The sequence below is a fragment of the Periplaneta americana genome, chromosome 6 (assembly GCF_040183065.1).
Source record: "Periplaneta americana isolate PAMFEO1 chromosome 6, P.americana_PAMFEO1_priV1, whole genome shotgun sequence".
Classification (NCBI taxonomy): domain Eukaryota; kingdom Metazoa; phylum Arthropoda; class Insecta; order Blattodea; family Blattidae; genus Periplaneta; species Periplaneta americana.
The window spans coordinates 128,906,137-128,921,044 of NC_091122.1; the positions used below are offsets into that span (position 1 = coordinate 128,906,137).

General features: G+C 36.1%; 1 protein-coding gene across 2 annotated transcripts in view; it reads left to right on the plus strand.

The window, feature by feature from the left end:
* Positions 1–14,908, plus strand: part of LOC138701726 (collagen alpha-1(I) chain-like) — a 265,178-nt gene that overhangs the window by 208,570 nt on the left and 41,700 nt on the right. For both annotated transcript variants that reach the window (XM_069828932.1, XM_069828933.1), the window contains one exon: positions 7,284–7,417. In XM_069828932.1, the coding sequence (XP_069685033.1) occupies positions 7,339–7,417 (79 nt within the window). In that variant the 5' untranslated portion in view covers positions 7,284–7,338. The remainder of the gene's footprint in view (positions 1–7,283; positions 7,418–14,908) is intronic.

Sequence of the window (14,908 nt, forward strand, 5' to 3'; positions counted from 1 at the left end):
TCAAAATTTGCACTGCCGACAACAGCTGTTCCTGCTGCCAACATAACAGTCAGAAAATCACTACCAGTTATAGTATTTCTCAGTATCGAAATTCGAAACGAAATTGGCAAAAGAAAATTCAACCTTCAAACTAGAAAATCACCATAATCCACTAGCATATGTAGTAATGGGGAAAAATCGTTAGGTTTCACCCTTACGGTATTAAGTAAGCTGATCCGGACTATATATACATGTACATATACAGGATGTTAAAAAAAAAGTATTCAGTATTTTGAGGGATGATAGTATTCATCAAAACAAGATAAAAGTTCTAATGAACAGGGTCGTACAGTTAACATCGCTGTTTTAATACGCCATACGAGTATAAGAGTGCATCTACTTTAGGCCTATATGTCAACGCTATTATTAATTTTCAGTGTAATTTTAATGAAATAATCATCGTCATTGTTAAATAATTTTGGAAAAGAGTTATATTTTATAATGCTGGGATAGATTTAAAACCTGTTTAAGACAGCAGTAACATTATGAACAATAAAATACTATTTGCATTACCATGTATTCCAACCACGGGGTGTGTTTATGGTAATGACCTTACGAAACACAACTAACCCGCATTGTGCAGAGGCGCAGTTGCTCTGGGAACTGTAGTAACTCTTCTCGTTACTGATTTACACTTCACACAGCTCAATGATTTTGCATGCTACATGTTTTTTTTTTTTTTGCGTGTCTCGCATTCTTTTAAAAATTATATTATAAATAACAACAAGCAGGTTTGTTTTGGACACCAGCCAAGAAGAAATCACTTTATTTGACTGCTTCCAATACGCAAAATCTACTACATTCACCTGAGCTGTGTTGTATATTAGGAATGACATTAATATCCTCCTCAACTGCTGGAATGCTTACTATCTATCCATTCACAACCGTAATTACTGCACAGTAGACGACACGACGGACGTCGAGACTTCGCTGAACAGAATGTTAAAAATATGATGATAACGTTAAGTCTGACATAATCCTCTTCAAGTTCATTGTGCTTAAAGGCTACTGTTCGCCACATAAAATTTAAATCTTTAATGTCTGGTAAGTAATAATTATGGTACGTACCTACGTATAAGGTGCGTTAACACTTACTTACTTACTTACTTACTTACTTACTGGCTTTTAAGGAACCCGGAGGTTCATTGTCGCCCTAACATAAGCCCGCCATTGGTCCCTATCCTGAGCATGATTAATCCATTCTCTATCATCATATCCCACCGCCCTCAAATCCATTTTAATATTATCTTCCCATCTACGTCTCGGCCTCCCCAAAGGTCTTTTTCCCTCCGGCCGCCCAACTAACACTCTATATGCATTTCTGGATTCGCCAATACGTGCTACATGCCCTGCCCATCTCAAACGTCTGGATTTAATGTTCCTAATTATGTCAGGTGAAGAATACAATGCGTGCAGTTCTGTGTTGTGTAACTTTCTCCGTTCTCCTGTAACTTCATCTCTCTTAGCACCAAATATTTTCCTAAGCACCTTATTCTCAAACACCCTTAATCTCTGTTCCTCTCTCAAAGTGAGAGTCCAAGTTTCATAACCATACAGAACAACCGGTAATATAACTTTTTTATAAATTCTAACTTTCAGATGTTTTGATAGCAGACTGGATGATAAAAGCTTCTCAACCGAATAATAACAGGCATTTCCCATATTTATTCTGTGTTTAATTTCCTCCCGAGTATCATTTATATTTGTTACTGTTGCTCCCAGATATTTGAACTTCTCCACCTCTTCAAAAGATAAATTTCCAATTTTTATATTTCCATTGAGTACAATATTCTCGTCACGAGACATAATCACATACTTTGTCTTTTCGGGATTTACTTCCAAACCTATCTCTTTACTTGCTTCCAGTAAAATTCCAGTATTTTCCCTAATCGTTTGTGGATTTTCTCCTAACATATTCACGTCATCCGCATAGACAAGCAGCTGATGTAACCCGTTCAATTCCAAACCCTCTCTGTTATCCTGGGGCGCGTTAACACTACAATGTTTTTATTATACATCTTGATTACACTACTTTTAACACTATATCACTTCGGAAAACGTATTATTTGACTTTCTTGTGTTAAATGTTACATTACCTCGTTAACACGTTTCAGCCTCCTATTGGCCATCTTCAGAACTGTTTACTGTTGGTCTTGGTGCCTGTTTGTGTTTCCTGTGAGGGTGTGTTTGTGTAGTGTAATGTGGAGTCAAAGAGTGTATGTGTTCTGAAATTGAGTTGTGTGTTGAGAATTTCATTTCAATGTGTTTTTGAATACGAAATATATAGACACACAAAAACATATCCAAATGAAATTCTCAACATACAACTCAATTTCAGAACACACATACTCTTTGACTCCACATTACACTACACATACACACCCTCACAGGAAATTCAAACAAAAGGCGAGAAGACCAGCAACAACCAGTTCTGAAGATGGCCAATAGCAGGCTGAAACATGTTAACGAGATAATGTAACATTTAACACAAGAAAGTCAAATAATGTTTTCCGATAATATTTTCGTTGACTTCATTTATTAAGTTAAAGTCATGTAAGTGTCCTATTGTAAATGAATCTCCTCAAGTTAAGTCTCTCGGAATAATAATTGACTAACACTTACGTTGGGATAACATGTTTAATTTGTTTGCATTAGATTATTTTTTATTTATTTTAGTAGGTTATTTTACGACGCTTTATCAACACCTTAGGTTATTTCTGCAGTGCTCGGGAAAAGTGACATAAGTCAGTTTTCACAAACCTTATTCGATAATTTATTGACAACTTACCCTGGTTTATGTCGATTTGATTTTTTTCTGTATGAATTATTGTAATGGCAGGAATACCTATGTATGTTTTTCCAAGTGAACAGATGTTCCGTAAGTTGTCAATAAATTATCAAAAAAGGTTTGTGGAAACTGACTTGTGTCACTTTTCCCGAGCACTACAGATTTAGCGTCTGAATGGGATGAAGGTGATAATGCTGGTGAAATGAGTCCCGGGTCCAGCACCGAAAGTTACCCAGCATTTGCTCATATTGGGTTGAGGATAAACCCCTGAAAAAACCTCAACCAGGTAACTTGCCCCGAACGGCAATTGAACCCGGGCCACCTGGTTTCAGGGCCAGACGCGCTAACCGTTACTCCACATGTGTGAACTGCATTAGATTATGAAAAATTATTCACTACTTTGCTATCATACGAAATTACTTGACTACTTCTAATATGAAGATGCAATTTCTCTATACTTGTTACAACCAAAAGAAAATGTTCTTAGTCCAGTATTGTTAAATATGACTACAGAATAAATTGTAATCAATTTCCTGGAGTCATGTACCACCTCAATGGGCTCATGCTGTGAAAACATGACGAAAACAGCACTGTTTGCTCTTCTACTTGTAAACTTAGTAGAGACGATTTATAGTGGCAAAGCAAGCTTGTTTTTTGAATAGCACCAACAACATGATACATATTTATCGCCAAAGGAATTACGATTAATCTATATAAAGCATTAGATTTAAGCGATGAAGTAGTTACAGCGGGAGTAAATTATAAGCTCACGTGCACGCGGTCAAGGGACAAGTGAGGATTTACATCCTCAGTAGGACATACCCTGCTGCGCGGGTCGTGTGGGAGGTCAGCACATACTTGTCCTGCTTATATATTCATTGCCTTGTAACCATTAGCGCATTCGGCAATTCGCTACATGCACCTTCGCCAAATTTAATGGGCAAAATATTTATCAAACGCCCCGATCCTGTTGACACACTGCAAATTCATGAAGTGACACAACTATTCAAGGTATAAGTCTAAGTTAATGGGTACCAGCTTGTATTTTTACGTGTGAAGTGTCCGCCAAGAGAATAAAACGCGAATGCATGATAGTTAGTTCGTGTACGTAAGAAGAAGTGAAATAAATTGCCATATTCGTTTCGTTCTTCTTTATCCATTCCGTGTTCCTTTGTGCAAGTACAATTCTCATTTTAAGGACAGCTTTGAACCAATCTTAAATATTTTCATATAGGCCACTATTATCACGTTAACAGTCAGGAAGAGAATATAACGATAATTTGAGTCAAAGTAAAATAGGTACAGAGAAAAATTCACGATTATCGGACATTTGGTACAATCCACATCACCAGACAGTAGTAATGGTCCATTGACATTTGGTACAGACGAAAATTCCAGTGATATTTGGTACAAATCATAATATGGTTCAATGTTGAAGAAGGTCCGGGATTTTGGTACAATCCATATCGTCCGATAGTAGCCTAGTAATGGTCCATTGACATTTGGTACGGACAGAAAATTCCAGTGACATTTGGTAAAATCCATAATATGGTCTAACGTTGAAGAAGGTCCAGGATATTTGGTACAATTCATATGGTCTAATGTTGAAAAAGGTCCAGGATATTTGGTACAATTCATATGGTCTAATGTTGAAAAAAGTCCAGGATATTTGGTACAATTCATATAGTCTAATGTTGAAAAAGGTCCAGGATATTTGGTACAATTCATATAGTCTAATGTTGAAAAAGGTCCAGGATATTTGGTACAATTCATATGGTCTAATGTTGAAAAAGGTCCAGGATATTTGGTACAATTCATATAGTCTAATGTTGAAAAAGGTCCAGGATATTTGGTACAATTCATATGGTCTAATGTTGAAAAAGGTCCAGGATATTTGGTACAATTCATATGGTCTAATGTTGAAAAAGGTCCAGGATATTTGGTACAATTCATATAGTCTAATGTTGAAAAAGGTCCAGGATATTTGGTACAATTCATATGGTCTAATGTTGAAAAAGGTCCAGGATATTTGGTACAATCCATATAATCTAATGTTGAAAAAGGTAACGGATATTTGCTTCAATGGTTATATTTGATATAATCCATATGGTCTAATGTTGATAACGGTCAAGGATACTGGGTTTAATTTTTTTTTTGATAAATATGTAATATGTGATAAGCATACTGATTGTTGTATTGTCTCCAATTGACTGTAAGTCGGCAACAAACACAAATATAAGTTTGCAGTTTCAATGAGTTTCACAAACGAAATTTTAAGTCATAAATAACATGGGAGAAATAATTTGTTTCACACAAAGAGAAGCGAATGTTACATCATAATGGGTACTGTCATTTTGTCATTTTCATGTATAGTGCATATATTAAAAATACAATTTGCCCTAAAACAGTACATTGTGACACACCTAATTTTACATTTTGAATACTACTAAATTGATTATGAATTTTATATTGCTTAAATAAGATGAAAATAAATTTACATATACTATAACTTCGATATTAGTGTGTGTTAATTGGATTTTTCACCGCAACATGAAGCTTTAAAATGCAGTTTTCTCAAACCCTTAAATTTTGAGTTGTTTCCCTTCTGAACTGGCTCGTCAAAAGAACAAATATATTGTAACAAATATCTTTAGACTTTTTTATTGGACCATATGCATTGTACCAAATATACTGTACCGACCATATGTATTGTACCAAATATCTCTGGACGTTTTTATTGTTGGATCATATGCATTGTACCAAATATAATATACCAAATGTCTGTGAATATTTTATAGCATTGAACCATATGCACTACACCAAACATCTTTTAATGAAATTAACGTATTTAGGACTAATTGTTTCCGTTAATAACTCAACCCGGAAATAAATCTCAAGACGCATCTTCGCTAAGCGGAAAAAGTGTTTGAGTTTATAAATCATGTTTCAGGACAGAATATTACACATTGGTCTCAAAAAACTGTCATTGGAACGTGTATACTCCCAATCCTCAACTACAGTTCCCAACAGGGAAAGATAGAGAAGTAACATCAATTTGCCAAAGAAAGATGGAGTAGAAAATACTGGGCATTAGTATAAAAGACCGACAACGGAATGAAATAATAACTATAAGTATAACAACGATCCAGCATGGAAAGATCGTCGCTAGAAACCTCAAATGGAGATGGACAGGACATGTGGTATGCTGAGACTTCAAGAGGTGTATGCATCTACTCACTGCTTGGAATCAAAGAATCTGCCAGAAGAATGTAGGGAGACAGGCGACTAGATGGACAGACGACCTGACTCTTAAGATTACAATTAGGCAACGTTGCTTACGTACAAATGGTTCGTGTTCTTCTGGGAGGCAAAAAAGCTTCGATTTCAATGAACTAAGTCGCATGAAAAGGAGTACAGGAAAAGGAGGAATGTTTTCCCATACTTTGTATAGGAACTTCAGGTCAACGATTTCCTCGATCCCACAAAGTGCCTGAAACTTATTTAATTTTATTTCGATGTCCACGCCAAATTCATATGTGATGTCACATCCAATATGCCGGAAATGAAAACTCAGTTGCCTTTCCAGTTCGTTATTTAATGATGCTATATCAACTACTGGGTCATTTAGTGTTCATGAAATTGGTGATAGTGAGATAGTATTTAGCGGGATGAGGCCGAGGATTAGCCACTGATTACTTTAATATCGTTTTATGGTTGGGGAAATCCTCGGAGAAAACCCAATCAGATAATCAGTCCAAGCGGGAATCGAACTCAAGCCCGACGAAGCCTCGGATCAATAGGCAAATGAGCTACCGTCTGTGCTACGCCGGTGGCCAGAGAAACCTGTTCTAGTGTTGTTTTACTTATCATTTTCACTATTTTTGATCTTATAGGATCAGTATCATTATTAAATCTGAGAATTATAGGGGGAAAAAAAAAACATTAGGAAGTGTCAAATTTCAAACATGAAAATATGCCTGCTAGTTTTGTATCGAGTGTTAGTTAGAAAGCCGGAGGGAAAAAGACCTTTGGGGAGGCCGAGACGTAGATGGGAAGATAATATTAAAATGGATTTGAGGGAGGTGGGATATGATGATAGAGACTGGATTAATCCTGCTCAGGATAGGGACCAATGGCGGGCTTATGTGGGGGGCGGCAATAAACCTCCGGGTTCCTTAAAAACCAGTAAGTAAGTTAGTTTTGTATCGAAATATGCTTTTTTATGCACAATCAGATGAACATAAAACCGTTGAAAGTGGTACATCTTTCAAACGATACAACATTTTCTCGTGTCGAAGGAAGTTATACGTATGCACCTCATAGTTTGAATATAAATTCAGATCATGTTTGAGATATTCAGCAACATCAGATTTCTGTATATGTTACCCTATCACGCAATTGTACAAACTCATACATAATTTAATTTAATTAAATTTTGACGTATTTTTCTTTACAGGTACCGCACTGTAGCTGAATGCTGTGATTAAGAGAAAAGAAAGATTCGACAAAAAATGACGTCATCAGCGACGTTGTGTCTGCTAATCTGCAGCGTCTGCACTGTTCTGCAAATTTCAGCGTCATCATTACAAGGTAACGACCTAATTGGAACAAGCTGCATGCTGTCGACTTGTAAACATGTGACGTGTCTTTCTATGACATGCAGCCTTAAGAAATGCGTAGTGTGGTAATCATCGTATCATTAGAGTAGTTTAATTAAGTGCATTCGAACGGAGCTTGTTATATTAAGATGCTCATCCTAATCATCATATCATCATAATCAACAGAATCGTTACATAAACGCGAATTTCAGCACTTTAACCTCTAAAAGCAACACTACCTAAGAAAAGGTGTAGAGTGGACTTTTGCTATTGCTGTTAATGAGAGATGTATTCTTATTGAATTTGGTATTCCCAAGAAACTAGTTCGATTAATTAAAATGCGTCTCAGTGAAACGTACAGCAGAATACGTATAGGTCAGTTTCTGTCAGATGCGTTTCCAATTCACTGTGGGCTGAAACAAGGAGATAAACTATCACCTTTACTTTTTAACTTTGCTCTAGAATATGCCATTAGGAAAGTTCAGGATAACAGAGAGGGTTTGGAATTGAACGGGTTACATCAGCTGCTTGTCTATGCGGATGACGTGAATATGTTAGGAGAAAATCCACAAACGATTAGGGAAAACACGAGAATTTTACTTGAAGAAAGTAAAGAGATAGATTTGGAAGTAAATCCCGAAAAGACAAAGTATATGATTATGTCTCGTGACGAGAATATTGCACGAAATGGAAACATAAAAATTGGAAATTTACCTGGGAGCAACAGTAACAAATATAGATGATACTCGGGAAGAAATTAAACACAGATTAAATATGAGAAATACCTGATATTATTCGGTTGAGAAGCTTTTATCATCCAGTCTGCCGTCAAAAAATCTGAAAGTTAGAATTTATAAAAGAGTTATATTACCGGTTGTTCTTTATAGTTGTGAAACTTGGACTCTCGCTTTGAGAGAGGAACATAGGTTAAGGGTGTTTGAGAATAAGGTTCCTAGGAAAATATTTGGGGCTAAGAGGGATGAAGTTACAGGAGAATGGAGAAAGTTACACAACGGAGAGCTGCACGCATTGTATTCTTCACCTGACATAATTAGGAACATTAAATCCAGACGTCTGAGATGAGCAGGGCATGTAGCACGTATGGACGAATCCAGAAATGCATATAGAGTGTTAGTTGGGAGGCCGGAGGGGAAAATACCTTTGGGGAGACCGAGACGTAGATGGGAGGATAATATTAAAATGGATTTGAGGGAGGAGGGATATGATGGTAGAGACTGGATTAATCTTGCTCAGAATAGGGACCACTGGCGGGTTTATGTTAGGGCGGCAATGAACCTCCGGGTTCCTTAAAAGCCAGTAAGTAATTAAGTTAATGAGAGACGAACTCACGTCCTTTTGAAGATTGGCTCCAGTGGTGTCATTCAGCCAGATCGCAACGGACTGCCCAAACCGCCTGTTAAATTTGTCGCAGTTCGTGTAAAAATCTCCCCATTGACTCCAGGAACAGTTATGAGAAAAACTCATTATCTAAAATGTCACATTACTGTGATGTTCCGAAGTACATATGATATTTCCGTGCAGGAATTCTGCATTACCATTTGATGAAGGATAGTTAGAACAGAGAAAAATTCTCTCCGGCACCGGGACTCGAACCCGAGTTATATACTCTACGTGCTGACGTTTTTACGTGACTTAGTGGATAATATTTTATTATATTAGAGTACTTTATTTCTTCTAATCTTTATCTATTTTCTTCTAATCGTGTATTACTCAATTAAATCCCACTCGAGTTTTGATTTTCTCTAGATAAATCAAAACCTCTAGTGAGATTACTGTTGATAAATGTATTCATAATACGAGAGTTCAGATAAGAGAATGGTAGTTTTAATTGTGTTTACATTTTAAACTGAAATATCACACGAAAATCGTTGTATTCAAAAGAAGTTCTTTCCATTGACATTCTTTGCAAAAACTTATCTAACTAACGACATGTCCCCTCAGAAGCTTTCTTATGTAGTACAAGACTCTTGAATCGCACAAACGTTAGATTTAACATCGTGCTGAATTTCTTACGTTGTGTTTTATAGAGCTGCAATCAGGTTGCCAGACGTTGTAAGTGGCTCTGACGGCCACTATCTGCTGGAACCTGACCAGAATTTGCGCTACAGATTAGATACCTCTCTTACTGGCGGTTTGCAAATTTCAGGAGGCAAAGCACCTTATTTTGGCAACAGAATACATTACTCCTGATAAATACGGCCTTTGTAAGCAAGCAGTCTGTTCTGAATCTTAAGAAATATTCCATTCTAGGATTTAAAATTTTTAATCGCATGCAAATTACCGGACGCAAGGGGTCAAAACTTTCTAGTTAACCTTGTATTTCGAATTCATAATGAAAATCAAGTTTAGGCAGTGAATATAAAAGAGACGATCCCATTTTAATTTAATTTCAGGTTCCACTGACACTAAACCGTCCTTGGAGGACATCGACGATGTGAACGTCCCCGTTAATATTACTTCACCTAGTGGTTGATATAGCGGCGTTAAATAACCAACTAAAAAAATATTACATCCATACAATTCGTTTTATTGTAACGGCAAGCTTTTACTTTGGAAAAAATAATAAATTTACTGGATTGCTTAATTTTAAGAAGTATTTGGGATTATCAGCCGTGACGGGAGGTTTATACCGGGACATCATTTTGTTTTTACTAACATTTCTAATATTAACCTGACTATACCTTTGGATTAACGGTTGAGAACTGGAAACACCGTTTGCTATTCCCTTCCACGACTGGAGTTCGTCGATACTGGCGTAATATACAAACAAATCACTTTACTAGGTATAGGAGGGAAGAAATAGCTCATCCATTTACGTAAACTAGGAAATATCGCGATTTGAGTTTGATAATTTTCATTAGGTTTTTGTTTAATCAAAATACAGTACAATATTAACAATAAGTGGTTTTACTCACGAACTGAGATATTCATGCTGACGTATTTATTACGCAGTGAATGGTATACTGTCTACAGCACATTAGCATACAATGAGAGAATGAAGTTAAATTGAAAAATAATCATAATATGGATATTTAAACACAATTTTGAGAATGGTGACCGTTCATTTCGATACAGGCTTCAGTTCTTTTGTGCATATTATCGCACTATAGACTATTGTACCTAATTTCAATTACCAGTTTCGCCCTTCGTACTAGTAACTCATGTTGAAATAATTCTGTACCTACTCTATAAAAGAGTACCTTACGTGGGCCTACTGTAAATTCAACCTTTACTTCTGCCCGATCCGAAAATACAAAATTACTCAGACATGCTATCTACTGTCCGTCCAAGTGGTTCTGTCGCAGGGTAGTAGAAAGGGGGGAAATCACGTGGTCTTTGGTTTCTTCCGAGGTTTTCCATAGCCGTGGGACTGAAGCCGGATGGTCTATGGCGAGTCATCGGCATCAACCCCTTTGATTTGATTACCTGGTTGGGTTTTTCCGAGGTTTTCCCCAACCAAAAGGCAAATGCCGGGTAATATTTTGGCGAATACTCGGACCTCAGCTCATCTCACTACATCTCACCAAAATATTGTAAAAAATTGCACAAAATTGTTAAAATTGTAGAAAATTACTAAATTGTAAAACTGTAAAAATTTGTAAAAATTGTAATTGTAATATTGTAGAATTTTGACTTGTTCCACATCTTAAAGCTTCATTGCTCATGTAAGATCTATGGAATAAAATAAATAAATGGAATAAAAAAATAAAATGAAGTTAATTCTTAACGAGGACCTTTTATTTAAGTTATTTTAAGCAGGTGTATAATATTACGTAGACGTCCAAAATTCCTAACAGAAATTAATGTTTTCAGAAAAGAGCTAAGACAGTCCAATCACTAGTCTTTATAGAAGGACGAGTAGAAGCGGGTGAGGAAACAGGACTGTGACGTAGGCAAAAGGATGACTACCTGTGCGAACATATTAAAAGCTCTTTCGTCACTGGAAAACGCAAACATATTTCTGGAACGTACTGTACTCACTCAGTACTGTTTACTCTGACCGTACGACTCTGACTGCATATACGTTCTTGGTTCTGTGTGGAAGACGGGTGGAAGTTTAGTAGTAGAAGGGGTGGGAGTGAAGTACATTCAAAAACTCAGGTACAATAAAAATTGAAGTAAAAATAAAATGATGTTTCTGTACTATGTAAACACTTGAAATATTTTGATTTGAAACGTCCATGTTAGAGCTACAGGAGAGAAAAATGTTTTTTTTCTAACGTTACTCATGGTACCATGGAAACAGAACTATAAGATGGACTTTTAAATTTCACAAATTTTGAATGAAAATTGTTGCAGTTTTAAAATCATATGTGTCTCCTTAAGCCAGCAGTGAAAAGTTACCCGAAACGTCATAGACAGCGACTACCGCCGCATCACACAACAGCCCTCTTCCTATTGCCGAGTCGAGGCAGTAAAAAAAAACGGAACTTATTAACCATGCAAATAATTAATTACCAGAGTGCGTTAGACATTTTGGAATTAGTTACAAGTTCCTTTAACAAGGCCGTAATTCACTTACCTGCTTGATGTCAGAGTGAAAACGCGCACCAGTAAGTCAGAACGCATCCCAGCATATAAAATTACATTGTGTATCATCAGTTCTTGTTCGATTGGAATACGACTCCATGAATATTTCGCCTTGCGATTATGGAGTGTAAAAGCTTTTGTCTCTGGAAGCAATTAAGATAAAAATGCTTATATTATGTTTATGTCTAAGCGATATTGCGACATTTGCGGGATTAAACGACCACTGATGGTCATAAAATTAAATGGTAACATAAAATAATGTCGTGCAAAAACCTCCACGTGTTAAGAGTAGGTGTAATTTTCGAGATAGTGCTCATCCATGACCAGTTCACGGCTACAGGAACTGGCATTACGTCACCGATTAATTTCACGGGTTTGCTTAGACACAAGATGGGGGAATTCGTAATAATGAAGGTTAACGATGTACATCACAACTTCGATATTTGCGTTAGTTCAAGGATTATTTTAAACAAGTGCAAGTGTTACTCATTTTATACATCTGTGCCGACGGAGTGCATGCAACTAACCCAACGCTCTCATGGCGCGTTTGATCATCTTAGGAAACACTGCTAATGCCCTCAGAAATGTGCTATCGCGTATAGTTTTTTTTTTTTTTTTTTTTTTTGCTAATGGAAGGTAACTTACTTGATTTTTCGTCATTCACCCGAATGTAGTCAGTCCTGTAGACCAATTTACAGACAGAGTCGTTGCCCAGGGTGGGCCATAGGAGACTGCTTTAGAGTACACCCGCTAAGAGATAAGATGAAGATGGAGATTTTTTAGGGATGCCACACGGGAACCAGAGCTCCTGGATAAAATCCCTGTGTTACCTAACTTTATTGAATATTGCAAACATTTCATAACATGGAAAATAATGACTTCACTTTTACGTCTAACATTATTACTAATAGGCCTATGACCATATCCACTACCACAACTACCATCATAACGCAATAATAATAATAATAATAATAATAATAATAATAATAATAATAATAATAATAATAATAATAATAATAATTGTAATTGAGCTTTGCCTCTTATGTTCATGAAAAATAATAGTAGTAATAATAATAATAATAATAATAATAATAATATTATTATTATTATTATTATTATTATTATTAATTCTAATTGGGCTTTGCCTCTTATGTTCATGAATAGTAATAATTGTAATAATAATAATAGTAATAATAATAATAATAATAATTGTAATTGGGCTTTTGCCTGTTATGTTCATAAACAAATAAAATTAATAATAATAACAATAATAATAACAATAATTGTAATTGGGCTTTGTTAGGTTCATAAACAAATACAATTAATAATAATAATAATAATAATAATAATTGTAATTGGGCTTTGCCTGTTATGTTCATAAACAAATAAAATTGATAATAATAATAATAATAATAATAATAATAATAATAATAACAATAATAACAATATATGGAGTGTTAGTTGGGAGGCCGGAGGGAAAAAGACCTTTGGGGAGGCCGAGACGTAGATGGGAAGATAATATTAAAATGGATTTGAGGGAAGTGAGATATGATGATAAAGACTGGATTAATCTTGCTCAGGATAGGGACCAATGACAGGCTTATGTGAGGGCGGCAATGAACCTCCGGGTTCCTTAAAAGCCAGTAAGTAAGTAAGTAAGTAAGTAAGTAAGTAAGTAAGTAAGTAAGTAAGTAAGTAAGTAAGTAAGTAATAATAACAATAATTGTAATTGGGCTTTGCATGTTATGTTAATAAATAAATAAATAAATAAATAAATAAATAATAATAATAAAATAATAATAAGAATAATAAGAATAATAATAATAAATGAGTCCGTAAACCTTACGCCCTGCAGAAGTGTAACTTCTTAAGCTGTAAATGTGTAGTTAATTTAAACATTTTTTGTCCAAGGGCAGATCTTTCACTGCAAACCCAGCATTCTCTAGTCTTTCTTATTTTCTGCCTTCTTCCTTGCCTCCTCATATGATCCACATTTCTTAATGTCGTCTATCATCTGATATCTTCTTCTGCCCCGAACTCTTCTTCCATTCATTATTCCTTACAGTGCATCCTTCAGTAGGCAGTTCCTTCTCAACCAGTGACCCAACCAATTCCTTCTTATCTTCCTGATCACTTTCAGGATCATTCTCTCTCTCTCTCTCTCTCTCTCTCTCTCTCTCTCTCTCGTACAGCTTCATTTCTTATTATGTCTGTCCATTTCACACGCTCCATTCTTTTCCATATCCACATTTCAAATGCTTCTAGTCGTTTCTCTTCACTTCGTCGTAATGTCCAAGTTTCTGCTTCATACAATGCCACGTTCCACACAAAGCACTTCACTAGTCTCTTCCTTAATTCTTTTTCCACAGGTCCGCAGAAGGTGCTCCTTTTTCTATTAAAAGCTTCCTTTGCCATTGCTATTCTCCTTTTGACTTCCTGGCAGCAGATCATGTTACTGCTTATAGCACATCCCAAGTATTTGTATTTGAAGTTGTTCACTTGCTCTACTGCCTAATTTAATATTCGCAGGTTTACCTTCTTTATTTTTCTTCCGACAACCATGGTCTTCGTCTTGTTTGCATTTATCTTCATCTGATACTGCTCACAGCTGTCATTTAGCTCTACTAGGATATCCCTTAGTATCGCCTCTTCTTCTGCTAACAACGCCATATCATCAGCAAGTATGTGTATGTGTGTGTGTGTGTGTGTGTGTATCTAATGTCTACCCACTACATTTGCGTGATTCGGGTTCCGCATACTGTGAATATATGGCAGGACTGTGATCCATTTTCAAGTTGCACACCACTTCGTCGGGCCACGTTATGCATGATGTGTATCTGTGAAGAGTTATGTTGTGTACTAGGTGAGTGTATATGTAAGTGTTCGTGTAAATGTACTGTAAGGAATGGGTGAGGATTCATCAGCAATCTTA